General features: G+C 38.9%; 1 protein-coding gene across 1 annotated transcript in view; it reads right to left on the bottom strand.

Annotated features, from left to right (window-relative positions):
• The window catches only part of GRIK1 (glutamate ionotropic receptor kainate type subunit 1), a 174289-nt gene that overhangs the window by 33951 nt on the left and 112973 nt on the right, over window positions 1-27365 (bottom strand). The window contains exons 5-10 of the mRNA XM_075033844.1: window positions 25337-25390; window positions 23447-23620; window positions 19797-19940; window positions 4420-4527; window positions 3617-3661; window positions 498-611 (exon numbers count right to left, since the gene is read on the bottom strand). Of these exons, the coding sequence (XP_074889945.1) occupies window positions 498-611; window positions 3617-3661; window positions 4420-4527; window positions 19797-19940; window positions 23447-23620; window positions 25337-25390 (639 nt within the window). The remainder of the gene's footprint in view (window positions 1-497; window positions 612-3616; window positions 3662-4419; window positions 4528-19796; window positions 19941-23446; window positions 23621-25336; window positions 25391-27365) is intronic.

Here is a 27365-nt window from a genome sequence, read left to right as displayed (position 1 = left end):
TACCCAGCTGCATATTTTCCATTTCTCATAGTAAGGACATAACTCAATCTGTCTATCCACTGTTTGCTACTTTCTTTCAGTCCTCTTCATCTCATTTTCAGTAAAAAGGAAGGAGGTATAAGCACTGACTACAAAGCTGATGTATTTGTGTGTGTCAGTTCTTCTGGGAAGGAAAGTATGCAGGGTTCGTCTCTGAAATATTGAAGCAAGCGAAACAATTTTGGAGGCAGAGGTTCCCAAGAGTCTTTCATTGGCAGTGGGGTATTTTTGAATCAATCTTCTGGATAGATGAATGTGTATGTTGATTCTGAGTCTAAATCAAAAAATTTGCTTGAAAACAGGCTAGTTTAACAAAACATTGTTTAGTGCGAGGAAAGACCATGGAGCGCAGGGCTGAAGCAGCAAAGGCGACTGCGGAGAGCCCCGCAACCCACCGCCAGCAATGCCGACATCGCACAGCACAGCTGATGGTGCCACCCCCGCCCAGTGAGACTTACCAAAATGGTGGTGACGATAAGTGTCCGGTTAGCCAAGGAATCCGTGATGTTGGTCGATCGGTCCTTATTGCTGTCCGTCATGTTAAGGCCACTGTATGAGTTCCAAACCCCAATCTGCACAGAAGAGAGCGGGTGAGCGGCTGCCTGGCCGCAGCGAGCCGAAATATTTCTCTAAGTGCTCACCGCCTAGGAAGAGTGTACCGGCTCTAGTCACCACAGAAAGAGACACCAGCAGTATAAAATGCTAGAGAAGGGAAACGGCTGTAGGTCTGAGTAAGGCAGCAACATCAAATGGCTGATTTAGAAAACACAGGGAACATACCGCCCTTTCAAAAGCAGGTGGAAATGAATAAGCCATAAGAGTAGAAGGCATTTCAATACGGTGGTGTATTAGCCAATTTGCTACAAAGTGGAACGTGTTGACTTTGTTTCCTGCTAAAAATGTCAAATGTCTATTTTGAGGATTTTTTTAAATTTTGTAAATGGTAGAGTTGAAACATCTGGCAAGACCTCTCTCTTCCAATACAACAGATTAAAAGCTTGAATAAATATGTTGAAGCAGATTGATGGATGCACTGGCCTTTTGCTTCCGCTGTGCCTTCAGCAGGTGTAGCAAAGATTATTCTGTCATTTCTTGACTACTATATATGCCAGAGCTAGCAAGATGATACCATTGCATGCACTGATCAGTATTTGTTCAGTAAATATAAGTGGCCAGAGGCAAATGCCTTTCCAGTCCCAGAGATAGTGAAGAATTCCAGTATTTAATGCTCAATCTAAAGGCTCAAGGCAAAGATCTTCACGATTTCAGTGGATTTGGATCTACACTTTATGAGGGCAGAAATTAATAACCATGTTGATTTCTTGAGATAAATATTTACTTAACATAAACACAGTCTGAAAGCGTCTTCAGGTTTTTTGCCTCTGGATTCACATACACAGCATGGCTGAGGGCTGATGCGAGAAAACTCCAGGCAAGGAGCTGGCTCGGGCAGTTTGCTTGTATTGGATATTTGTGGAGAGCACCAGACGGATGGCTTGGGGGACTGACATTGGCCATCCACAGAGCCCTTTGCATCGCTGTGCCGCTCTGCCAGCATGTTTCAGCTCTACCCAGGAGGGATCTGCTTTCAGATCGTCCCTGCTGGGCTTGCCAGCAAAGCTGCCAAGTAAGTCTAAGACAAAGCCCACTGACTTGCCCTGTGTGCTGAAGGTCTGTATCTGCTGTCAGATGCTTGCTCAGTCATTTCAGACCCAGGCTGGACTCTTTTTCTTTGGTTGTTAACTAAGGCAGAGAAGGTGTTGCCTTTGTGCCAAACCCAGCTGATTAGTTTGTGCCTGCTGGGTGTGGATTTGGGGTAATAACTGTATCATCTCACACAAACTTTGGGTTTGTGTCCCTGGATACCATTGCTTTTTCCTTTCACAAACTTTTTTCCAAAGTATGCTTAATGGGAATAGTCATGCCATTTTTTAAAATTATTTTTTCAAGCATTTATCAGTCATTCCCTTTGTTTCCAAAACCAGATCAGGTTGGGAAACTGATCTGGAAAGTACACAGGAAATAAAATGTTGGATATTATGATAGCATATGCCAGGAATATAGTAAATACCCAGTGTTCTTGAATTTGCATCAGAGTGGCTGAGTGAATCAAAAGCCGTTCTGCTTGTTGTTACTGACTTGATATGCTTTTATTGGCTGGCAGCAGGGAAGAGGAGAACAACCATGAAGAACATGGAGCGACACAGTCACAGTGCATACAAAATACAGCAGGAGCCCACTCTACATCTGGATAAAAGAATGACACTGCAGGTCAACCTTGATTAGAGCGATGGAGGAGGTCGGAGGGGCACTGGAAGAATGAGGTCAAGGTAGTACATCACTATGGTGAATCCGGGGGATTTATTGCAGTTTAGTGACAAGTTTGAGAGGTGTCATATGCCCTTCTCAGCGAGCCTGTGCCCTGAACCAATTGTAATTTGTTTTAAATCAATTCAGCATAACATGAAATGCCTAGAGTCAAAAGCAAGATTGGTTCAATAGCGTTCTGCATGTCAGGTAGGATGATCTATTTACCAGTAATGAGGGAAATGGGGGCCTTTGTGCCTTAGCCTGATTCACTGAAGATTAAAACAAGGTTATTAAGTATGTGTTTTATAAGAACACGAAAAGAGTGCTACAGGAAGCTTTACACTGGTCTACTCTGTAGCATTAAAATCCCTCCCAAAACAACACAAAGCCAAAACCTTTCTTAACTGCGTATGTGGGAGAGGTTGGAAATAATAAGATCTGTGTGAAATACGTACAAAATATAATTCTACTTGTTGTAAGAAATTTTTATCTTGTGACTCCAGAACACTTTAAAAGTGGTGAATGCAGTTGTTACCTTCTCCTTACAGAATGGCAACCGTGGGTTGTACCTCCAGTGGGGAGCAGCGCATGGAGATGATCTCTGACTCCCACTTTGGTGCCTCTTCCACTGGGCAGAGGCACCTTACATTAAAAGAGGGATGAGATTCCTGGGGTAATTTAGATCTTTTATGAACAAGCTTACAATTTCAGTATGTTAGAGAATGACAGCACACACTTAATCATCTATATTATTTTCTCTAAGGAGCTAATAACACACTCGTCAAAATTTTGAGTCTACAATGCTTGAATGTTGCCTGCACAGTATGCATTTTGTGGGAGGCAAAAAAACCCCAACCCTGCAAGTTAAAACAGTCCTTGTTGCTGATGCTAATACACATTCGAAATGGTGTACATTTACCACTCATGGTGAATCTTAGGTGAATCAGGAAGGATAAGAGCTGAGAAAAGGACTGCTTTTGCTGCAGCCAAGAGCCTCTCCTTAAAGAGGGGGAAAGCATGGCTCCCTATAAATAACATAATAATTAAAAAAAAGCTTTTGGTGAAAAAGCTGAATCCTGCCAAGACCTTTTTACTGTTTGGAATTAAATGTCTCAAGTTGGGGTGAAACTTACTCTACCAGAAAAATTCATACTCTCAGGTAGACTGTTGTCTCTAAACTGCAATTTGAAAGTCGCTATCAAAACCCAAAGGATGAGTCTGAAGACCCAGCCCAAAGGTTTTTTGCATCACCTGTCTGTGTACAAACCTTCTTCCACACTTTATATAAATGATTAGAAACCTCGCCAGCAGCCTTGGTATAGAGAAAAATAAACAGAGTGCTTCATTAAAAATGAAAAGAGAACCAGTCTGGAGAGCTGTGTGGGACCAATTACATTTAAAGTCTCAATTAACCCATCAGCAATTACCATTCAGACTCAAGCCAGTGTACGCAGAGCAAGGGACAGTGCTGTCTCCAGCTGACATGAGCTGGTGGTGTTACCTGTGTTCGGGATTTTTGGACACCCATAGCAGCTACCTCCCAGGCGGCAGTGGAGGAAGCCCTGCGGTGCCCATTGGGAGCCCATGTTTGCTGGCTGAGGGCTGGGGCAAGGGAAGAAGAACTAATCTAGTCTCAAAATCATGAAGAATTTTTAACATCTCAACTCTTGTTGAGGTTATTACTCAAGCAACTTCTTTCCTCTCCCTCATGTCACATTTATTAAAAGCAGTACATGTAAGATAAGTCTAGGTTTTATCTTTCTATCCATATATGAATTTGCCACACCAAGTTCCAGCTGCAATAACTGAAGATAATGTGCACTTAAAATAATTATTTCCATCCAGATAATTATTGTCAGTCCCAAATTCCTATTCCATACCTCAAAATGCAAGGTATGTGTTATAAAATAATAAAATAATCTTAGTAGCTCTGTTTTAACTTTGACTTAAATAATCTTGAGAATAGCGGTTTTTACCCCAAGCACAGGAGATTCAAACTGAGGAGAATGGACTTTCCTACGCCCCTGTCAAATTAGCTTTTCAACATTGTTTTACAAAAGATCTGGTTACCTTTTCTGTTCCTTCCTCCTTGAGGCTAATAATGTCCAAATCAAAATCCTTCCGTAAGCCATCCGTTTTGTTCAATGTTATGCGCCCTGTCAGGCCATCCCACCGTGCCTGTGTGAACAGAAAAACACTCTTCCTTATAATGCTTAGTAGGAACTACTCTGAAGCCATAACAAATATTGTATTTTAGATTAACCGTGGCATTGAATCACTTCCAAGTAGTTTTTTAAACATATGTGGCTTTGTTACTTTGATAAAAAACACTTTCTTCAACTTTTTTTGTTATTTAGTTTCTCTTCAATATGTTTGGTATTTTACAATCAGGCACAAGTTTCTGACAGTTTATATATATTGATTTACATATGTCTAATACTGTATAAAAAAAAATATACTGAAGAGAGAATAAAATATGTATTACACATCCCCAAAGACAGGGCAGCTTTGCACTGCATAAGAACTCACTAAGAAATTAAAAAAGGAGTCTGCTTTGTCCAAGCTTTGGGTCTGAAACTTGGAGTACAACAGCCTAAATCTACCAGCCTTGCTGGAGTACTCCACTTTACCGCAGGCCAGGACCTTTTAAGTTCTCCAGGACAAATGGGTAACAAATGGCAATCAGTGCTGAATGGGAATCCCCAGGAGGTCCTTAAGGAGGGAAGGTCGCTAACTATCCCAAATCACCAAAGCTTTCTCAACACTTTAGCTGTGCATTTCCTAGTCTCGTGTGGTAGACACTGCCTCTGCTACTCAAGGCTCAGAAATGCAGATTTTTCCAGGAAGAGATAAACAAAAGAAGGGCTTTTGTCATTCTTGCTTGATTTCTTGGACGGGTTGTGGTTAAATGTCCCCCACCAGCACTGGACTCCTAATGTCCTGGACTTTGTCGAATTGTTTCACTAATCCCTACTCAGTTTGCATCGCCAAGGAAGAAAACACAAGTTCCCAAGTAAGCAAACAAGGTGTATCATTCCTAATAAGAGCACCGCCACTGCCTGTGCTCACAGGTGTTGATGGCACGATGATGATGGCTCTAAAAACAGGCTTTCAGGAAAAAATCACCCAGTCACAGAGACCTAATAAAAACTTTGTAGTATAAGGTACATGCAAGTCTTACATATGCGTTTGAAGTACAGCACATAAGTTGCATAGGATTGGTTTTGGTCCAAGAATTTTACTGTTCTGTTATAATTAAGTGAAATCACATTTCCGTTGTTTTAAACGTTAGCGTCAGGAGTAAGCTAAAGTGGTGGACTTTGTACATCAGTCTGTATAGCCATGATGATTCCCTGTGCTGGGGAATGCTTCTTCGGTACAGCAGGATCAATGTCCAGAACTAACTTGCTCCACAATTTAACTTTTCTGTATCTTGTAAGCTTCCCAGAAAGCTCACTTTCTTTTAAATGAGATTTATCTGTCTCACATATAGCCCCCATTTTTTCCGCAAAGCTGAAGCTTATCTATAAAAGAAAGTATTTGATGGATTTCAAACTGCAGATGGTTTTTATAATCTATTTTTGGGACCTCCCACATTAGATTAAATTCTTCAAAGACACAAGAAAGGCTGATGATAAATGACGGCATAGTTTCTTCATGTGTGTATAATTCTTAAATTACAAGGTTTTCTACTGCACATTGTTACTTGCTTCATTTAATTTGTTGTAGACGGATGACATTAGGAAAGCTGCATTAAAAATCAGCAGACTTACAGAATGGTGTCTCCCCTTTCTGTTAAATCTAAATTCTAGCTCTGAATCTGCAGGACTGAATCTCAGATGCTGGGGTGTTATCACCATGTGTCTCAGACAAACCTGGTGCATCTAGAATTTTGTGAAAATATAGATGGATTTTGAAGCATGCTTAAGTAAAATAAGAATGGACAGGCACAAATGCAACAAACTTGCTATGAGACTTTCCATCTTAATGACACAGGAACATACAAAAATCTCAGCTGTAAACAGTGAAATGCTTGTGGGTTTGTATGCTGATATAATTAAGATAGCAGGAGGAGACACATACAAATGCATTTCATTACATAATATCTCTTTTCCAGTCTGTCTTTTTATTACTCTGACATGACCTCCACCTCTTATTCATAACGATGGAACATTTTAAAAAATATGATCTTTAGAGATCAATTCCTCCTCAGAGGGCAATTTGCTTCTGTGAAATTCTCACATTTATTGATTATATATCAGATGCTCAGCTTCTCTGCTAATGTGATATGATCTTGAATAAAGGCACTTATATGTTATTTTTGGAAATGGTATCAGGAGCCTACATCTCCATTCTTGTAAAAAAGATTTACATGGTGGAATGCTAGCTCAATAGACATTGGTCCTTCTACCCCTACACTAAAAAAAAAGGAGGGAAAAGACGTTACAAGATGCATAAATTTCAAGGTAGCAGAGAAGTGCATATAGCTTTTGTCTAACTTAAGTCCCACTTAGACCATCTAATAATGACCCCAAAGTGACTTAAATTATAAACAGGAGTCAGGGATTATTTCTCAGAAGAGTTAAACTTAAAAGTTGAAGGGGGTTTTCAGACCCTAATTGTAAGGCACACACTTCAAATACCATTTGAATTCTAAGATTAATTTCTGATTTTTATTTGATTTGTTTTATTTGTTCTAAATAAAAATAAAACATTTGGGTTTGAGTTCAGTGAGCATAATTTTATTTCTGACTTCAAGACAGTTGTGGCTCCTGTGTGTGCAGCATGTCTAGACAGACAGGTGATGTTTCTTTCCTGATCAGAAACAAAAATTTTCCTTAAGAAACAAAGCAAGGGATAAGCTAGGAACCTACGGTCCACCCCAGGCCTTCTGAAATCTGTAGTAAAACTTCCAAGCTTTTAATATGATTTGAGTCCTAAAGCACAATGGCCTGCTGCATGCAAAGACAGTGAAAAGTACCATTGCTCCGAAATCATAGCTGTGTACCACCACTTCTAGATGCCTGTCAGGTAAATCAAGGATGCGAGTGCCTACTGGGCGCCGTGTTCAGGCAAACAGACTAGGCAGCAGTTGCACAGTTCTTAAATGCAATTAATGAACAGAAATGAAGCAGAACTTTGTGACTACTCAGAAACCACGTGACTCTAACACAGCAATGAGATTTCATGCTTTTATATGCAACATTTATAGCAATTTTAATGTTTCTAGTGACACTTGTGTTAAATGTTACAGGGTATAATAAAAGTTGAATCAGAACCTAATCATATAATTCATCAAAAGAAATTGCTTTTTTGCACTCTGTCCTTGCTTTAATATTAGAGAAACTAAGGGCACAATTTAAAGCTCTTAGGGAAAGAATGTATTTTCGATTTTGTTTGTATAATTTTGAGTAGAGCTTGAAGCTTAATTAAAAAATGTGATTTTCAGTGGCTTCTGTTTGTAAGGTCCTTTGCTTATCTTAAATCTCATTTATGCAAGGTTGCAGGCTGCCTCTGACAACAGAACTGTGAGGAAATGCTGTTCTTTCGTGAGTTTGGTTTGCAGCACTAGGGCAACACAATGTTTGTCTGAGGTTCAAAATAAGGTCTCACATTCTTCAATACTGTGTTTTATCAGATAATTACTGCTCCTACTTCTAAGTTGTAAACATTTGATAACTTTCTCCTGTTTATTAAACAAAATGGGGAATTAACCCAATATGTTGGTTTCAACTGGTAGTTGAGAAGCAAACCATACAGGACCAGCAGCTACTCAGACCCTTTCTTACTAAGTGTTGAAAAGGTAGTAGATAGAATAGATTACAGATAAGTCTTCAGTCATCTCTGAAGGCTGTCAGGTACCTGACATGACAAAAATATCCAAAGCAACCTAATTAAAATTGTGAAGCTCTCTATTTTTACTAGTTTAAAAAATTAAGATTGTGGGTAAACTACAAACTGAAATCTGGCATTAAATATTCAAATTACAATATTGGTTTACATATAAATATATTGATGGAAAATTATAACAACTAGAAAATGAAGCTGACAACTTCTAAGAGCTAACACTCCAGAAGCTTGCTATCAGCTCACATGACCATCATAGGGTCTTTATACCAATTTCCACTTCATCATCTTGAATCAATTACTATAGCAGCCTTACTTTCAGCCAAGACCAATCAACAGTTTAATCACAGAATCAATTAGTTCAGCTGCTACCAGACTTATTAAGGTAAAACAACAGGTACATTTCATATTCTGTTTCTTTTGTCTCTACCAGACCTCACTTGTATTTCCAGATTTTTATTAGCAAGATATAACTAGATCAAGAAATCATAATGCATAGTATATATACTGCATTGACTGAGTAAATATTCAGCTTTATGATATAGACTCAATGGGATATAGCCAATTTTGTAGATACTGTATTGCGCTATGGCACACAAAAGTGTCAATCTTTCTCAGACAAATTGATTATGGTTTTATTATGTATTTGTTTTTTCTTACTCAATATAAGTTTATCCAAATATTTTAGTTAACTGTTTATCTGCCTATGGTGTATTTTCTCTTTTTGAGTCCAGTGTCGCAGTGACAGATACTGGATAGCCATGTTTCAGATTAGAAAACTTTAAATTTTTCAAGGTCCTTTTAAAGTGTTCAAAGTGCCCTGGCAATTCAAAAATGCAAAGGCATAATCTGATTTTAACTTTTTAAACTATTATGTTTAATAATGTTTCATAATGTGCAGACATTTCTGCTCTTCTATTGATATTCCACTTATTCCAATAACCTGTGAAATAAAACAGTTTTTCTGAACCTGTTCTTTAGACCTTCACTTGTAATTAATCAAGCAATCTCTTTAGAGTTTCAAACTCAAGTTTCAACCTTTTATTGTTCCCACTGTTCAAAAAATGACCCACCCATTTTGAACGTGTCAGAGCTAATGTTAGAAGAAAACATCTAAGACGCAAATATGCACCCCCAAATGCAAAAAAATTGTGAATATATCACTTACAAAATATGTGTACATATTGAATCTTCTTTAAACAGTAGAAGGAGAAACTGTCATAACTCTTAACAAATTTTTAAAATATATAGACAAAAGGAGTTGATAAAACTTCTGAGTGAAAAGCCAAGAAGAAAAGCTATTTTAGCACAGTATTGTGGCAGAAAATGAACTGTTCTGTTGCTCAGCTCCAAAACCTTGCACAATACCAAGTTCAAGCCTGACTTTGTGCAAGATATTCAGACACTTTGCATCTGCCACTGAAGCCTGAATTATTGTTTAATATTAAAGTATCGTAAACTGATGATAAAAAACATCTTGTGTGAAGACTATTCTTGGATGTAAGTGCAATGCTAAATGACAGTCGTCTTCATTCAAAAGCCTTGCAAATGCATGTTGGGACACAAAAAACCCCTACTGCAATTGACTTGAGAAATTCCCAAAGTAGATGATGGGCCATATTTAGTTATTTATTTTGTAAAACTGTCTCTGCTTTTTTTATTTTTCTCTCTTTGTTTTTTGGTTTTTTTTCTTTCTCTTGCTCTTTATGTGTAACTTGAACATTTTGAAACCTTATCCTAAAGGCATGCAATCAGCAGAGTTTTTCTTCAGATTTAATGGGAGCTTGGAACAGAAATTGGTTAGCTGGACTCTTCAGTATGGGAGAAGTACATTCAGAAGCTAGAGTGAAGTCTAATCGAAGATAAAAACATTTTCCTGTCTACTCAGTTTTGGCAATGGGATTATCTTGACCTTTGGTAGGTTGCTTTCCCAGGCACGTTAAAGGTAACCTATAAAGGCAAGTAATTGGGCTGATTTTTTTATTATTTTTTTTTATGATGGATATATAGGCCAAGTATATTGGTATTTTTAATTCTTGGTGTTATAATCTGTTTATTTATTATCAGAATTTACTAGGCAAAACTGAACATCAGTTATTGATTTAATGTGTAATTCTAATTAACCACAGTTGTGAAGTAAAAGGTATTAACTTACACCACCATCATGCCATTGTTTTTCTTTCTTTTTTTAATGATGAATGAAACAATAGAAAAAAAATTATTGGCAATCATCTGACCTGGAATTCAGGAAGCATTAGTATTCAACTTCCCAAATTATGTTTGCTCATTTACCGTTGCACAGTGGCAGAGACATGCTAACATCATAGTCTTTTTGGACCTATAGATCTTCTAAAATAAATGCATTATGTGTTTGGACTGAGATTAGGAAATTCATTCCGCTTCTATGCTGGTCTAACAAAATGAGCAACTTGAAAGGAAACCAGTTTTGTCCTGGAGAGAGACTTTACATTATAATTTCCTTTAGCCACCTTCTCACTAGAACATTTTACTTCAGCTAAACATTAGCAACCTAGAGTGAATGACAGCAAAGCAACCTCCACAAGTGCTAGTGTCTCCATGACACTTCAGGTACAGCATCCTTCCTCTTTTAAGAAAAGGTGGCAGATGAGTACGTATGGGGATCTCAAATGGCATATCAGGTGTACAAGAGTGACAGACCTGTTCTGTTTAGCCAGCATTACCTGCTTATAAAGAAGGTGAACAACTACTTTAGTTTTGAACTGATAATCCAAAATTTCTGATGAGGGCTGTGGTGCTCACTGACATCCAAATGCAGAGGTAGGTGATGTATCTCCTCCATGGGGTCTTAGACTTATTACAGAGCAGAACTCTGATGGTTACAGCATTATGGACAATGATTAAAGCACATATACAGAGGACATCATTTATGTTGCTTGATGGCAAGGGACAAGGCAGCGAGTGAGCTCTTTTTCTCATGTTTTGTTTTGGTTTGGTTTTTTCCCCACTCCAGACTTTTGCTTCTTGACTACAAAATCAGATATCTGAAAGATTTATAAAACATAGGCATACCTAAACCTACTGTGGCCACATGCCTAGAATACCATAGATCACTTTTCTACAACAAAATCTTCCAACACCGTAAATAACTTTACCACTGTATACTAACCAAAATGATAATGACTAAGGAAAAGGTTACTTTAATTTTCCTTTGGTTTTCTTTCCTTTTGGAAGAGAAAGCTCCTGCTTTATTAGAGTTGCAGAGATAGTTGATAGATTTAAGTGATAGAGATACTGCTTCTAGTTACAGTGGAAATCATAATGTGCTCTGAGCTACACATCAACTTATCAGCTCTTACAATTAATCCTCTTATTAAGAGAGATCCTCAAGGATTATGGAATATAGTGAGTTAGGGTATGACTTTTCCATTATCCTGGTCCAAATCTAGCATAACAGATGTAATAAAAAGAATTTCAGCATTCACCATTACAGGGTTTTATCTACCCCACTGAAAATCATGATGCTTCATAGTCTCTGTGCTCAGAAGAGATCCAGGACTGTTCCAGCCCTAGGCTTTTACTAAGCAGCACTGGAATGGAAAAGAGAAGGTGTGAGGGAGGCTTGTTCTTAGGAAGGTGTTTAGGCAGCTGTTATAAGACTGAGAACACCCCTGCCTTGAAACAAGAGAGAGAAATGGTGGGTAAATAGAGAAGGAGGATTTCTGAGGAAAGTCACAGGCTGTTCTGTGAGCCACTCAAGAACACTCATTTCCAGAGCAGTGGCTGAGCTTAATGACATTCAGGGGTAGTGATATGAAAGGGGTTTGGTGTGACAAATTTGACAAATGAACCCTGACTACTTGAGGATGACGGCTTAGGTGAATTCATTTCAGAGCATATGTTTGAAAAACCTTTGAGTTCCTGTAAAGCTTACACCTACCAGATTGGTTTATATCAATACCAGAGATGAGGGAGTGAGCGTGAAGAATCAGAAGGGAAGGTCAAACTTTGCCAGTTATTCTTCCTAGTAAGAGCAGAATCTATCTTACCATGCAGGAACATGACTGTCATTGAAGTGTCTGGGTGGGATTACTGTTGACTATGAACTTGGAAACCATAAATTTACACTACTGCGTTAATGGGGATTGGGATCCCATTGTAAGAGCTACTGCTTGCATAGGTGAGACAGTATGTAGAGAAATCCTGTTCCACACAGCTAACAGACTAAATACACTAACTACACAAAAGCTGTCATCTGTCTTTTACAGAGGGAAATCACAGTATTTCCAGCTACAGGACTTTTTCACCTAGATTTCAGGTCCTACTGGTTTTGTTTTGGAGTGATGTGGTACCTACAAGCATGGATGGTGAACAGCCTGATCACGTCAGCATGTTGGAAGTGCCTACCAAGCAATGACCAGTTTTGCCTTATCAGGTAACCATGGCACAGGTTTTGGAGCTGTCCTGAAGTGATTTGCTCATGGCTGCATAGAGTCCGTGGCAGAGCCAGGAGCCAAAGCCAAAGCTCTGGCATTCCCACCCATCATCCTGAACGGGAAATGTTCTCCCCAAATGAGCTGTTGTCCTATTACAGTGACATCGACCCCCTGAACAACACGGATTACAAGAGGCCTGTCAGGGCTTCATGTGGTACTTCACTGTGTCATTTTCACCTGAGATAATGGGACCCAAGTGCTGGCAAATCTGTGAATGAGTGAGTAGGAGGCTGTGTGGTTGAGGAACAGATTGTTTCAATGGGAGTACACTGCTCCAAAACCTAAATCATCTGCATTTAACAGTTATCTTGTAAGCTCTTTGCAGCAAAGACTGTGCACAGTGAGTGGCTCAATGGTGATGTGACTAGGGCTCCTGGGAGCTTTTCCGGTACAAATAAGTATCATCCAATGTAGGCCATGCACTAACACTTAAATCAAAACGTCAGTGTGCAGTAAATGATGAGCACTTTTAGTAGCCCAGAACATATGAAATATGTTCTGAAAAAAGGTTTTGTGTAGCAAATATCAAAATATCTTCCATATATTCACATAAAATCACTTTATAGTAATTCTTGCTCATTTTTTAATAAACAAATCTACTTTCCAGGTAATATTTAAGAAAGTGAAAATGGAATGGAAGAAAATATATATAATATTTTTGTCAGATTTCTTGTTTTGATTTTAGATATCATAGTATTAGAACTTTGCAGATAATTTTTTATCAATTCAGTATGTATTTATTCTTAGTATGCAAGTTCTAGGACCATTATTTTGCAATCTGTGCATAGGTCATTCCATAAATTAAGTGATTTTCCACTTGAAATTTGATTTCAGAATAGGAATCCCTATTGGCATTAACCTTAGCCATACATTATCTTCTTGGAAAGCTGACCTTTATTTCTTAATAAATCATAATGGGATGCAAATCTAGCAGTTGTTTTGTTTGTTCTTTTAATTAACAGTTTTCAGTTCAAAGTAACGACAGTTATAGACTTATAGCAGAAATGTATCCATTACTTCATGCATAAGAAGTAAGTTTTTAAAAAGTAAAACAAAGAAAAGTGTTTGTTTTTAAAAAGTAAAACAAAGAAAAATGTTTGTTTTAATGAGGGTGGATCAAATCCTAATATCAAATTATCTGGTGAGATAAGTCCTACTAAAGTAAATAACTGCTTTTTCTTTGAATTAACTAAATTTTGCAATATCAGAGCACAGACAATAACCGCAGACAGTATCCATAGGTGCTGTAATTGACTCAACACTAAAACACAATGACAAAGATGCAGCAGAAGAGATGCTATTTTATGTTTTGGAGCTGAAATATTGTCATCTTTCCCCTGTCACATGCATAGAGATTTCTGTGCAGCAGATACGTTGGGTGACTGACGCACAGATCCTTCCTCAGACAGCAGGGGAGATGGTGAGTTCTTGGGTCTTCAAACATCCAGAATCTTGTACTGCTCACTTTTATTTTTGTTTTGTTCTGTAAATTTTTAGTCCCATGAAAATACTCTTACATGTTGACTTTGGTAGTAATAATAGACCATGAAACAAAAGAAATGTTCTGTTCTCTTGCAAGATGTTTTGTGCTCCTTCGTTTGGAGATGCTGCCATTTTTAACCTAAAAGAATTGATTAATATCTCCCCAGATGGATTGCTTTCCCTTCTGTCTTATTTTAAATTTGCACTTTTTCTGTAATGAAAAATCTTCAGTTCTTTCTTCTTCCAATGATGTTCTATGTTTGTTTTAGATTTAGTTAGTTATTATCAAGAATCCCCTGAAAATTACATCCTGTGATTTCATACCACTTAATCAAGACTTTGTGCATTCCTGCCCCTTTCTCAAAATGCTAGTCAGCTCATCAAATTTGGACAAAATCAATCTGGAGGTGGTCGTGCCATCGTCAACTCAATAATTCTGTCTTCTGTTCCTTGCACTGGAGCTTCACAGGAAATCTAGCAGTCCTGAGGAAGGTTGCTTGCTTCCTCTGTGCCAAGAGAAAAACGAACTGGTGGGATCTTACCTGCACTGGTGGATCAGAATGAGAGAGTAGGAACTTGTCATCCATCTGAAGTGCTGGTTTATGTCAAACAGTTCAGAGATTTAAAGGATATATACTTTTAAACATTTACTTGCTGAAAAAAACCCCAATATCTGAGAGCTGCAAAACAGCACCAAAAATGTGAGAAAACGGAGAAACCTACTACTTTCTTATTGTAGATCAGCCAGGTCTGGAATAAGCTTGTATGTAGCAGTCACCTCAGGACAGACAGGAGTTTCTAAATCATTTGTACACTCAGCACAGGTGAGGCAGACATGCAGCTGGTTTTGGGGGCACGTATGGGTTAGCAAGTGACTAACACACTGAATCATCTTCACTCAGAAGAATTATTATAAATAAGTTGAGCCAGAGGCTTGAAAGATATGCAGTCATAGCAGTCCCTGTCTGACCAAGTCCACCCATCTTGTTGCTTTCTGTGGTCATTAGTTTACAGGAAGAAGTGGTTCAACTCAGAGGATTGTCAAGACTTTTTTCCTGTGGTGCAGGTCTTCCCAGCTCTTTTTGTGGTGAGTGTAAATTATAATGCCTCCCTGTTTCCCTGCCTTCCAATTATGCTGATGGAGAGGCCTCTTTCTGTACAGAGCAAGACTATTATTTGCTTAAATGCCTTGAGTTTGGAAGAAAAGATTTCAGGAGTTACATTCTTCTGCGTATTGGATAAGGGTGGGTTTTTTTTCTTTTCTTTTCTTTTTGTAAAGAAGAAACATGAAATAAAAACATTTATAGCCAATGTAATCAAAACACAGAGTACCACACTATGAATTATCATCACCGTTTCAAAAAGCAGGCAAAATAACAACCTAAGATAATAAAGATGGCCTTGCTGCATAATTTCATTTCTTGATGCTGAGTCAGTTGTCCTCTTGTACAGGGAAGGACTGGATGTGTCTTTTTTTTTTTTATTAATTTTACTCTTGAAGCAGAGTGTCATCCACAGACCAGAGTCACACAGTGCTAGGTGTTTTAAAAACTGTAGAATGTGTTCAACATTTATAGTACTCTTCCTGTATACAAATAAGCTAAATGCAGGTCTCATTTTAATCTTTAACAATGAAAAATGATGTGAGAATTCAAGCAGGCTTCTTAAGGGACTTGATTTACTAATCCTTGTCTTTGTTACAGGCTGGAGACATTCTATGAGGCATACCACTTATTACTTGTAGAAACGAGAATCAGCTAGTGGAGGGATGGAAAACCCTTTATAAATTGTAAGGAAAGAGTTTCTTGAGCTTGAAGGCATTTGAACGAAGTTGGCTTTCCAGTCTAACTGGGACATCTTCACTCAGAAGTATTGTTACAAATAAGTTGAGACAGAGGCTTGAAAGTTTTATGGACATGGTAGTGCCTGAATGACCAAGTCCACTTATCTTGTTGCTTTCTGTGGTCATTACCTTAGCCTACACAAAGAATTGGTTTAGCTTAGGGGATTCTTGAGAGCTTTTAATGCCACACCACAAAAGGAAGGCTGAAATAAATTGAAATATAGATGTAAATGCTTCAGATTTCTTTTAGTCTTTGAGATTTGTGTGTGTGATTTTGTTTGAGGGGATTTAATAAATCTTGAGATAAAGTCTGCATCTCTATCTTCTGAAATACTTCACTATGTAGTCGTTCTTTAACTGTTACTAGATTTGAGTGAGGGAAGCTCACACTGGTTTAGATGATAATTGAATAACAGATAATAATTATTTTGGGGCTTATCTCATGCTTTAAAGGGCATATGACCAGGGAATTTGATCATTCAATTATAAACACCTGCTTCATGTTTACACACATTTTCCTTTTAGGAAAGGTGGAATCATTCTTTCTCTCTCTATTCCCTCTCTGAAGAGAGACAATGAGCTCCTTTTCCTTTCTGGGCACAGGTAAGATGTACTCTCTGCAAATGCTTCCATACAGGCCAAAAGATTAAAATATCATTTAGATATTAATGACATTAGGTCACTGAGAGACAAAAGCTTCTGACAAGGATTTACTTTTCATTAAAAAGATCTTAATGAGCTATTGTAGAAGACTCTTGATCCCAGACGGTGTATTTTATGTAATATCCTCCTTCACAGGAACTAGCTGATGAGAACTCTGACCTCAAAGCCATTCTTAGGGCTGGGGGGCTTTGGTCAGGTTTGCTTTTCTCTGCAAATTTCCAAATGTTTCCTACAATCAGCATTAGCTTTTGAGATCTTTAGAGCATAGCAGATTACTCTTTTTGTTGCTGTGATTGATTATTCCATAGCCTCAGACATTTTTGTTAGTGCTTTTCTCCTATAGTCTTGCTGGTAGCACTTCAAGTCATGTTCATTAAGAAAAATAGGCAGTGGATCTTCTGCTGCTGTTACCTGATACACTTACCTGACGTCCTAAGGTCCAAAGAGGAGTATTGTCACATTAAACTAGCCATCCTTTGTTTTCGTGTACTCTGAAAATTCAGAAACTGACTCCAATGCGCATGCATTCAGATCAGCATAAATCAAAAGGCAGCATTTTGCCCTAGGATGTCCACTTTCCCGTTGCTTTCAGGAAGAAGCTAACATGTGTATACCTGAGAACCAGGTATGGCCTGAACCTTGACTTCCCAACAGGACAGTGACAGGCTGAAAAAAATTATTTTGCCATCTGCTGAGTGAAGAGAGAAGTAGCCTATGAGCTGCTATACAAATCAGAGGCTTTCCACCTTAACCTCTGCTCACCTCCATGCAGGTTCTGAGGTCCTTTCTATTACCATCAGCCTGGTGTTTTACAGCATTGGCCCACAAGCAAATGAGATGACTGCAGTTCTTATCACCAATTCTATCTAAAGCACAATGCAAAAACCCACCATGGAGCCACTGAAGTACTTTCTAAGCTCTAGCACCTGCACCACTCACTGACTCATCACAGGCAACCTCTTTGTCTGAAAGTTGTTTATTTAGACTGCAGTACAGAATACTTGTCTTCAGATCAGTCTGTAAAATGCCTTCACAGACTGTGAGTACGATGTCACAAAATAGTAAATTGCATTTATGTGGGCCCAAACTATCATTCTGCCTGCTTGACTTTTTTTCTCCATACCTATTCACTTGATTCCTGATTTATACAGTTCATCTATCCTTGTTGAGCAAACCAGATCCTAACATGAACTAGGGAGGTCCAAATGTATTTGCTATTTAGTTTCCAACACCTGTTATAGCCTTTTCAGGAAATGTAATGCTGTCTTATTAAACCTTATCCTCTACTTTTAAAAAACATCTTTTTTTTTAGTTACAACAGAAACAGGAAGATAAGACTCTCAGAGTATTTAAATCGGTGTTTTACTAAGCATGAAAGACACTATCTGCAAAACAATCAGATTAGCTCACATATCTGACTCCATGCAAGAGAAGCTAGCTGTACATGATAAATGTGAACTGTATAACTGTTTAAGCTTTGAAGTGCATCTGCTGAGGTACATCTGGCAGTCTTGGTCAAAGTACTTCTTCTGGCTTAGGATTCAGGATCCTTATGCTATATACTTAGCATCACCCAAAATAAGTAGGTCACCACTGTATAATTATGCAGGTGCGTTCACTGATACAAAGTCTTTTGCTAACTTTCAATTTCATTATAATGATTTTAAAATGCACCAGAAATCACGTGAGTAGCAATGCTACCTCATTTAGTTTGAGGTTGAGAAGTAGAAGAGCAATGGTTCCCACTTAGATCAAATTAGAAGGGAGGGAGGGAGAAGTTCATCTTTATTACAGACACTTCTGAGACAATTTTCTCCTGTCTTTTGCTCTTCCTGCTACAGTCTTCCCACCTCCTCCCCAGTGGGGGAGCTGGATGCAGCATGGTTGATGTCAGGGTGAGAGAAATAACCTTTACCAGTACTGCTTCTGTGACTCCTCTGGATGTTCCCATGATTGTGTTGCAGTGAGGAAAGTATCTCAAAGCTTCCTTAATTCTTAAGTTAAGTCCCTGAGTACTGGGGTAACTCTTGGCTTTTTTTTATACTTTCAAAGAGAGAAGCTTACAAGGAAACCTTAAATTCATAAAACAACCTGTGTGGAGGGTACTGTTTCAGTAACTTTCAATGCTTTCTGTGTAGGTGAATCACCATGTCGTATATTGCCTATGGCAATTCTAAAAAATTTGCTTAGAAAGGTTTGGAGAAGGTGATGACAGCTCTTCTACATGTTCTGTAACCACCACATGTCTTGTCTTTCAGTTTGCTCCTACTATATTTCTGGATTCAGGTGTATGCCCCAATCTGCTGCCACCACTTACTGAGGTACAACCTCAGCCTACAGATTCTGTTCCACCTACACGAGTGTTAATGACGTGGTTTTGATAGGAATCACACTGTCATGGACAAAAACTGGGGGAAAAGATGAAATATACATAGGAAACTCCACATAATTTCCAATTTTCATTTCACATGTTTCCCTAAAGGAAAACTTTCCATTTGAAATCCATAATAAAAACTGAACTTTTGGAAGAGTGAAGGCATTTCAGCTAACATGTGTATTTTTTAGAACATCTGTGGATCAAAACAGCTCAGTGATGCATTCTTATGAGGTAGATAGTGCATGACTTCATGAAGCAATTTACTTCTTTAGAAATACTGGCTGAAATATTTTCTGGATATTGATTACTGATCAAACAATCTGCAAAACAATTGGAATTAAGTGGTGAAACAAGGACAGAGCTACAGACTTGCTTTTCTTTCAATTTCTAGAATGGCTGTTGTTAGTTACCACATATTTTTAGAAATTATATACAACCGTTATATACAATAATATCATAACCATAACATTAACCAAACAAATGGGCAGTCTTATGGTGTGTTAGTCTGAGATATTATCACACCTACGGTTTAGCAGTTTCTTTTTTTCAGAGACCAGGTAAAGTCTCTACCAGAACGCAGGCCACAGCCTTGTATCTGAATCAACATTTGCCTGCTAGGAAGGTGAGGAGGAGTTGGGCGTCCAAGTGCCAGAAACCAGAGCATAGCATATGACAAAGATCAGGGAGCAACAACACAAGCCAGTGCAGTAAAGAAGAAAGAAAGGATTATGCTGACCATAAGCAGATGGTCTATACTCGCCTCTTTTATCAGATTCATAAATCTGGGCCCAAAACGCCACGGCTTATGTCTGTGGCACTGCAGGGAGCTGACAGTCATTTGGGATGCACGCTGGGAGGCCACTGCTACCATGTAAACAGCATCGTACATCAGAGCTGCTTCGGTCTGCATGAAAAGAACAGAAAGGCTTTCTTTAATATATATCTGTGTGCCCAGTCCCTGCTTTTCTCTACTGAGAACCATTCCCTCAGAGTACTGTTATGGAAAAGGTCCCTACTGGGCTCTCCACGGAAATCCGAGATGCAAAAATACCCAATTAATTTCAGAGTATTTTCAGGTGAGTGTTGGGAAGAAAACTACATTGGGTAACTACAGGAAGAGAGGGGTCGGTGTGCCCAGTGCAGGAAGGAGCACACAGGTAGCTCTGTGGCATGGAGAGGAGTTTTAAGAAGCCTCAGGTGTTACAGCAGCTCAGGTCTCATCCTCCAGGCATGTCTCAGGGCCAAGCACTTTGCAGTACACAGTCTTCTCTAGTTTCCTCATGGGATTTGCCAAAGACTCTCAGCACCTCAAGGTGCGTCAGTCAAAAGCACGGTGCAGGTGCCCCAGGCAGTCTCTGCCCAGCCTGCAGGCTGGGGTGGCACGGTGGCACGGCGTGGGGCCATGTGGGAGGGCTGCCCCTGTGGGACTTGTACTAGCTCCCTATTGCTGCTCTTCTTGTGGCTCTTGTGGGATTGCTTTCTTCCCCGAGGGGTGGGCAGGCCCTGCTTGCCAGGGAAATTAATCCCCCGGAGCACCTGGTAGGTATCCCACTGGACAGTTATCTACTGTCTCTAAGTGTCTACTGCCCTCAAGGGTTTTGGCTTTTGGCACAAATGTGTGAAATGGCCCCAGTGAGATTTAGCCAGGGATGTTCCCCTGCCATACCTCCCACGCCATCTTAGAGAGAGAGGTGAACTGACCTTTTGAGGTGCCTTTTTTGATGGTTATGTTGGACTTACTTACACATTTAACTTCTAGTTGTCTGAGGCAGGACAGATGAATACAGCCCTTAGACACCTAAATATTACTAAAATTACTGGATGCTGGTTGTGCATCTGTGTTTCTTTTGAGAATGGCTTTATTGGTTTAAAAACATGCCCAGTAAGCCTCAAACTGAGATCGCATACCCTGTCACCCTTTATCATAAGGAAGTTTTAGAAAAATCTCACCTCACCTTCACTGTGCTTCAGTGCTCTCGCTGTACGAGGTGGGAACAGCCATGTTTCACTTACTGCACAGGGATGCTATAAAAATGAAGTGCTTACCTTTCTTGTAAAGCTACTGAATAATTAAGTAGGGGCCTTAAAAAAAAGTACTAACTCTGCAGATGAGAAACTGGACTCATCTATATGAACTGCAAAGCTAATCCATTTTTTATTCCTTTGCCATGCAATTCCTTTGGGAAATTAATAGATTTGATTCTTTCTCTGTTTCATTTACCTAAGTAAATTACAACAGCATCAGTCTTACAGCATTGGAGGTTTTTGCTGGCAATCAAATGTGATCTGAATTTATCAACTAATCTTAATATACTGCAGATGAGAAATCGCTCTTGACACACTAATCAGGATCTGCGCAAAACAATGTTCCCACAATCAGAGCAAATTGAAAACATTATAAATGGTGAGGCAAGCAGGAGGAGACAATAACAGCTGTTCTCAGTGTCAAGTGACTTAAAACAGATACTTGTTCCAAGTGGACTCAGAGACTAAAGGCCTGATCCAAAATCCCTCAAAATCAATGGAAAGTTTCCCATCAATATTAATAGACTTCAGATCGGTTTTTACATTAGACTGGGGACACATGCATTCAGGATTGAATTTTACTTGAGCACTGGAGTCCCAGTCTGCCTGTGTCCCAGGCCTAGAGACTCTGGAGATACTTGGTGAAAATGCTTCAGTGCACCTCACTTTGCACTCCCATCTGGGACCACCGATGCTTTTACTTGATAACATGGTGCATCCCGCAGTGTTTGCACGTTGGCAGCAGACTTGGCTGTTTGAATCTCTTGCTTGTGTAACTTGTTACTGACCCACCCTGCTGTGCACCAACTGGGAGGTTATATTACCTCCCTTAGCCTTTTATTTCTCCCCTCATATTGTTCTGGTTTAGGGCTTGCACAGAGGAACAAAAGGTCACCTCATTTTCTGAAGCAAACTGCCTTATATTGATGTCTGTACCTGTGCATAAGAAGAAAGGGACTAAGAGTTAGTCCTGGAACTTGTTTTTCTGTTTTTTTGTATTCTATTTAACTTATTGCAAAGAAACTCAAAGATCTCATTAGAACAACTATGCCTCTGTGTGCAATCTGGGCATAAAGTGGGACGTGAACTCAAAACTGTCTTGGTCATGCCCTGCTAACTTCCCACAAGCTGACATCAGGGCAAACAATATAGCAAGAACCAGAAGGCAGAAATCCTGAGTTAACAATAGGACATGTAATCCTGATCTCCTTATACTGTACAGCTTGTCATAGCCTTATTGTCTAATGAAATATAGCAGTATTGCAGCTCTCCATCAAACTGAATAAGCAGAACTTGCTATGAATATTTAAATGATCACAGCCAACTAGGAAGATGCTTTCCTTGGTGCTCATGCTGTTTCAGAGCATTGAGGACACTAAGAGATTATAGAGATACAAAGGAGAGCATAAGAGTCTGGTAAGAACTTTATTTTTCCTAGTTTTACAGTTGGGTGAATGCAGGTGAATAGCTATGTATGAATAGCTACCCTAGCAGGTCTTGTGTACTCACATCAGAAGTTCCCAGGGACAGCTTTCTCCCCTGGTTTGCATTTGAGTGAGCGCAATGGCACTGCCCAAACAAGCAACATTTTTTGGAAATGCTAGAGATAGCATACAGAATGCATTTCTCTTCAGGATGTTAGGATGTGTCAAAATTTTCCCTGCAATCATCTGCAATAAAGCCTATTTCATATCACTTCGAACTCCACGCAGTACATAAGATATATTACCTTATATTGCAAAAAGATGGCAACCCTTCACCCTGCAAAACTGAATGGAGTCACACTGTCCATGTAATTGCTCCTATTCTTCCCTTTGCTTCTGGGAGGACTGTTAGGGAGGAAATACTAATTTCCTGGCTTGATGATACCTTTCATTTATCTTTAAATTACATCTTAAAAGCCAGAGTTGCTGTAGATGATGGAAATTAAGACAAAGGGCATTTTTCCAATTTAAAAATGCTATTACCTGTCCACATGTACAATATCTTTCCCTGCAGGTTATAAATTGTATACCTGCTCCGAAAGTTTTTATTTCCTGTTATGTTCTTTACTCCACACAGAACGTTATTAGAGAAATGAGGCAGCATTATATACATTTGACAAAAATAAGATGAATGATGTTAGCTGGATGGCATCATGACGGAGAATTGTCACTCATCTCTAGAGCTGCCCGGGAGAGGTTTGTCACACGGATGAGTACAACATTGTTTCATGGGGCAAATGCACTTCTGTGTAGAAGTGGGTAAAAGGAAGTCTGTTTTGGGGATGCTGCTTTAGCATTTGCATTGTGAAATAAAGCAGTAATGGGATTGGTTCACATCTGCTAGAAGAGCATTGCGAAGCGTGCAGTAGAAGCCGCTGTATCGTTGTGGTTGTTCACTTACTGTCATCATGCCATCGAGGAGGCCAGTCTCTGGTTTCGGTGGCGCCTGCAGACGCTCCATTGACCATTTCTCAATGACAGATGAAACTTGCGGGTTCTCGATGTTGAGCAGGCGAAACCCTGTCATATTCACTCCGCTGTATCTGTAGGGTTCCAGGTCTAATGCAAATAGATCCTAAATCACCATTAAGAAAACAAACAAAACCAGATGTAGTAGTTTTAAAGCAAAGTGTTCAGAAGGTACAATTAGGCCAAAACTGTATTTGATTTTTCAATCCAAAGCTCAAGTGCTGGTTGTTTTGGCCTGTGAATGCTCTGCTTGCCCTCAAAGCCTAGTCATGACCGCTTCAGTTATAAATCTGAATAAACCAAATTTGTGTAAAATTTATGACAAATCACATATCTGCTTTTTGGAACATAAAAAATCAGTTCCCCACAACACCACTATTTTGCAACCAACCTGCACAGCAGTATCTAATTTTAATTTATAGCAGTCCTCTAACAGTGTTACAGCTCTGACAAACCAACAGGAGGAATTAGCTGGCCAATGTCAAGCTTATTTCTCAACTCAGGGAAGGAAAATTCCAAGAGATGTCGAGAGCGACACACTTTTACTACTTATAAAGCCTATTTTTCTCCTGCCTTGCCTCCTTCAGGTGACTTGCTGCCACTATGTCTAATGGACGTGTCAGGCCAGTGCACAGTAAGTCCATGCACTTCAGTGCTTGGTGTTTACAGGGCAGGAAAATAATGAGTATTCTAAGTGATATAATTGTGTGGCACACTCCACAGCTGTATTTATCAGGCAGTGGGAATATGATAACTGCTTCTCAAAGCCTGAAAGCTGTTTTTCAAAACAACTTTTTACTGATCCTGGCAGGTCAGTAAAATGACAAATGTGTTGGTCATGGTTTAATACCACAGTAGCCATCAAAATGTCAACATTTACAATACCACAATGCCAAGATACCACCAGCACTGCTTACTGCTTGTTCTAATATGTGTTCTATACCATCTCATGCATATTGTTGTTGGTGGTTACTATTTTATGTTAGATTGTTTATTGTATAAAACTGTAAGTGCCACAGTAAATCCTAAATTTTCACATTTTTTCTTTATGTTAAAATGGCCTCAAAGGGAAGAGAACTATTTCAAGCTACTGCTTCAAGTTCCAAACAGCTAGAGAGTAATTTCTGACTAATGAATTGACTATTGGATCCAAAATGGTTTTTCACTTCCACATAAAAATTTATATGGAAAGGAAATAAAGAATAAGCTGATGCACATAATATAATCCAGCCCTCTAGGACTGTTCTGGCAGTAATGGTTCTTTGCTGTCTTTCTAGTCTACAATGCAGATGGACCTTAAGTATGGATTGAGTTATATTTATATATAGCATATAAGTCAAAATTTAGGAAAAATGTTCTGAAAAAAAGTATTCATAGATATGTACCATGAAAGAAAGTTTAGGGGTTTTCTTTTACTATAAAATTTCCCAAGTTATTTTATACATAGGTGATTTTTTGGTTTTGTAAGTAAATTAAACATTTTAGCGATGGACAGCACAGGCTGCAGTGCTTGACCTCGGCTCCATTGCAAAGCCATTTATTCATTATTTTGTTTCACTCTGATCCACCTGCACCAATGGCTCCTCCTTAAGCACACTACTGCAATTAATTTTTGTTGTATTAGGTTGTTAGCCAGCCCCACAGACACTGCAAAACATCTTCCTTACAAAATTGTGACTCCGGATATTCCTAAGGAGTGTTAGTACTCATTCTCCAGGGGTTTCCTTGAATAATGGCAACCAAGATCTAGATAAAGTGGAAATCTTTAGTTGTCTTTTCTGCAACAGAGAAAATTCACCCCCAAATCTTTAGTGTTCCTTACCAGTGTTGTAAAAAAGTAGTGGTAGTATTCAGTCATCATTCCCATGGAGAGAATCTGTTGAAAGAGATTGAAAGGTGAATGTACTTTGGATGCTTTCAGTGTACTGCACTATCTTTTGAAAAGCATGGGTTAATCTGGAACAATATGTTACAGGTCATGAAAACTTGATTACAATACAACCTACATTTTTCTTCAGGAGCAAAAAATACCCTATTGTATTTAAATTATGTTTTTATCACCTCTGCTCTGGAAAGAGATTAAAGATTGCAAAAATTCAAAGACAAGAAAAATTACTAGTGATAACAAGAAGCTGATTTTTTTAAATGAAATTCTTTAGTCTGCAGTTTAGAAGTGTTAAAAAGGAATTTGCTAGCCGACAACAGAATTTGTAGGGAAAAGTGCTTAGGCGCAGGTTTTTTTATTCTGCGTTACCATGTGAGAACAAGACACTTGATGAGTGCTCACTGAAGTAAACAAGAAAAACAAAAAGAAGAAAGCTTCTATAAATGCCTTTTGTTCCACCTGGGGAATGCAGGTCTGCAGGAAGCTGTCAAAACAACTGATATGAAAGGATTTCTGGTCTGGATTAATTTTCCAGAGTCAGACATTTTGGAGATCTGCAAGGTAAGGATGGCATTTAAATGCATACTGACTGGCCACCGCAGGCAGAAGAGGATGAAGTTTTTCTTCTCAGCCCTCACGTTGCAGGAAACTTCTAGATAGATGCGTTTTTTGCCTCAACCCCTTCCCAAAAATCATTGGGAATGCTTAAGTAAAACACCTCTGATGGTGTATAACAGGATGCTATACAGTTTCAGACCAGTATCACCTACACTTGCTGCATCCATGCACGCTATTACACGTTGCAAGCATTTTGCCCTCTCTGGGATCTTGTGAAGAGGAGGAGGAATTATGAGCTAGGAAACTACTGAAGAACTCATTATCATGACAGTAACACAGACAGTGGTTAAATGTTTTTCAGTCTTGATCACAGGAATGTAAGCATCTGCTATTAATAGTATTTTAGGACGCTTTTAGCAGTGCCTGAATAGCTGTTTGAAAGACAGGGAAAAATAGAGTGATTTGGCTTGCCAAAATTCTTTTTCATGGCAAAAGCCTCTGAAACTCAGTTCTGTGATTGTGTATGGCAATTCCTCACATAAAAAAAAAAAAAGGAAAGAACCTGAACTTTCTAAGCTGCAGTAGACAATGAAAACAGCTCAGTGTTAATCACAAACAACAAATCCATTTCCAGCCACTAAAAATCAAGCCAGAAGGCAAGTATTTTATTGAACTGCTTGACTGAATTTACATGTCAAAATTGCCTTTTTTATTTCTTATTTTATTAATCCTCTTCTATTCCATTTCTTAGAGTTATTTCATTACCTGTAGAAATGAGCAATCTAGCAATCCTGGAGACTGATGTTCATTCCCTATTTACGCACAGAAAATGATATATGGTAGCATCAATGGAAACTTTTGTGTGCTGTGTTTCCCCACTGACCTGGCTGGATTCAGCTGTGCTCCCTGGAGCCGTTGGATTTCTGTGTCTAAAGTCCCTGCTATGGGAAGGAGACGCCAGCTGGGATTTTTATGATGCAGGCCTCTTTTGAGCTGAAACTGTATTGAAACAACCCAATTGCTTCATATGGGGCACAGACCAGTCACTAGGTTACACAAATGTGGTTTGAGCCCAGGTAAACCTCTGTATGTCCAAATTTATTTGGTCCTCCACAGGAGTTTTGCAGTTGGTCCATGGTGTTACATTAGCATGAACACAAGATCATACTAATAAATGTAAATAGGAGGTTCCAAATACCCAGATTATTGATTCATTACAGTTTTAATTCTAGCTTGAGATAGAAGTGCTGACATCATGTCATTGCATTTCTGTTATCAGAAGATATAAATTGCAATCTGCCTGTGTAGAAATAGTAAGACAATGGAAAACCAGGATAATGCTAAGCCATATAATGACTTAAAATACAATTTTACATTAACTAGAAAGATAGATTAAGTAGAATGATTA

This window comes from Buteo buteo, chromosome 8, assembly GCF_964188355.1.
Source record: "Buteo buteo chromosome 8, bButBut1.hap1.1, whole genome shotgun sequence".
Classification (NCBI taxonomy): Eukaryota; Metazoa; Chordata; class Aves; order Accipitriformes; family Accipitridae; genus Buteo; species Buteo buteo.
The sequence above is the reverse complement of the archived record's forward strand: the minus strand, read 5'-3'. Positions and strand labels throughout refer to the sequence as shown.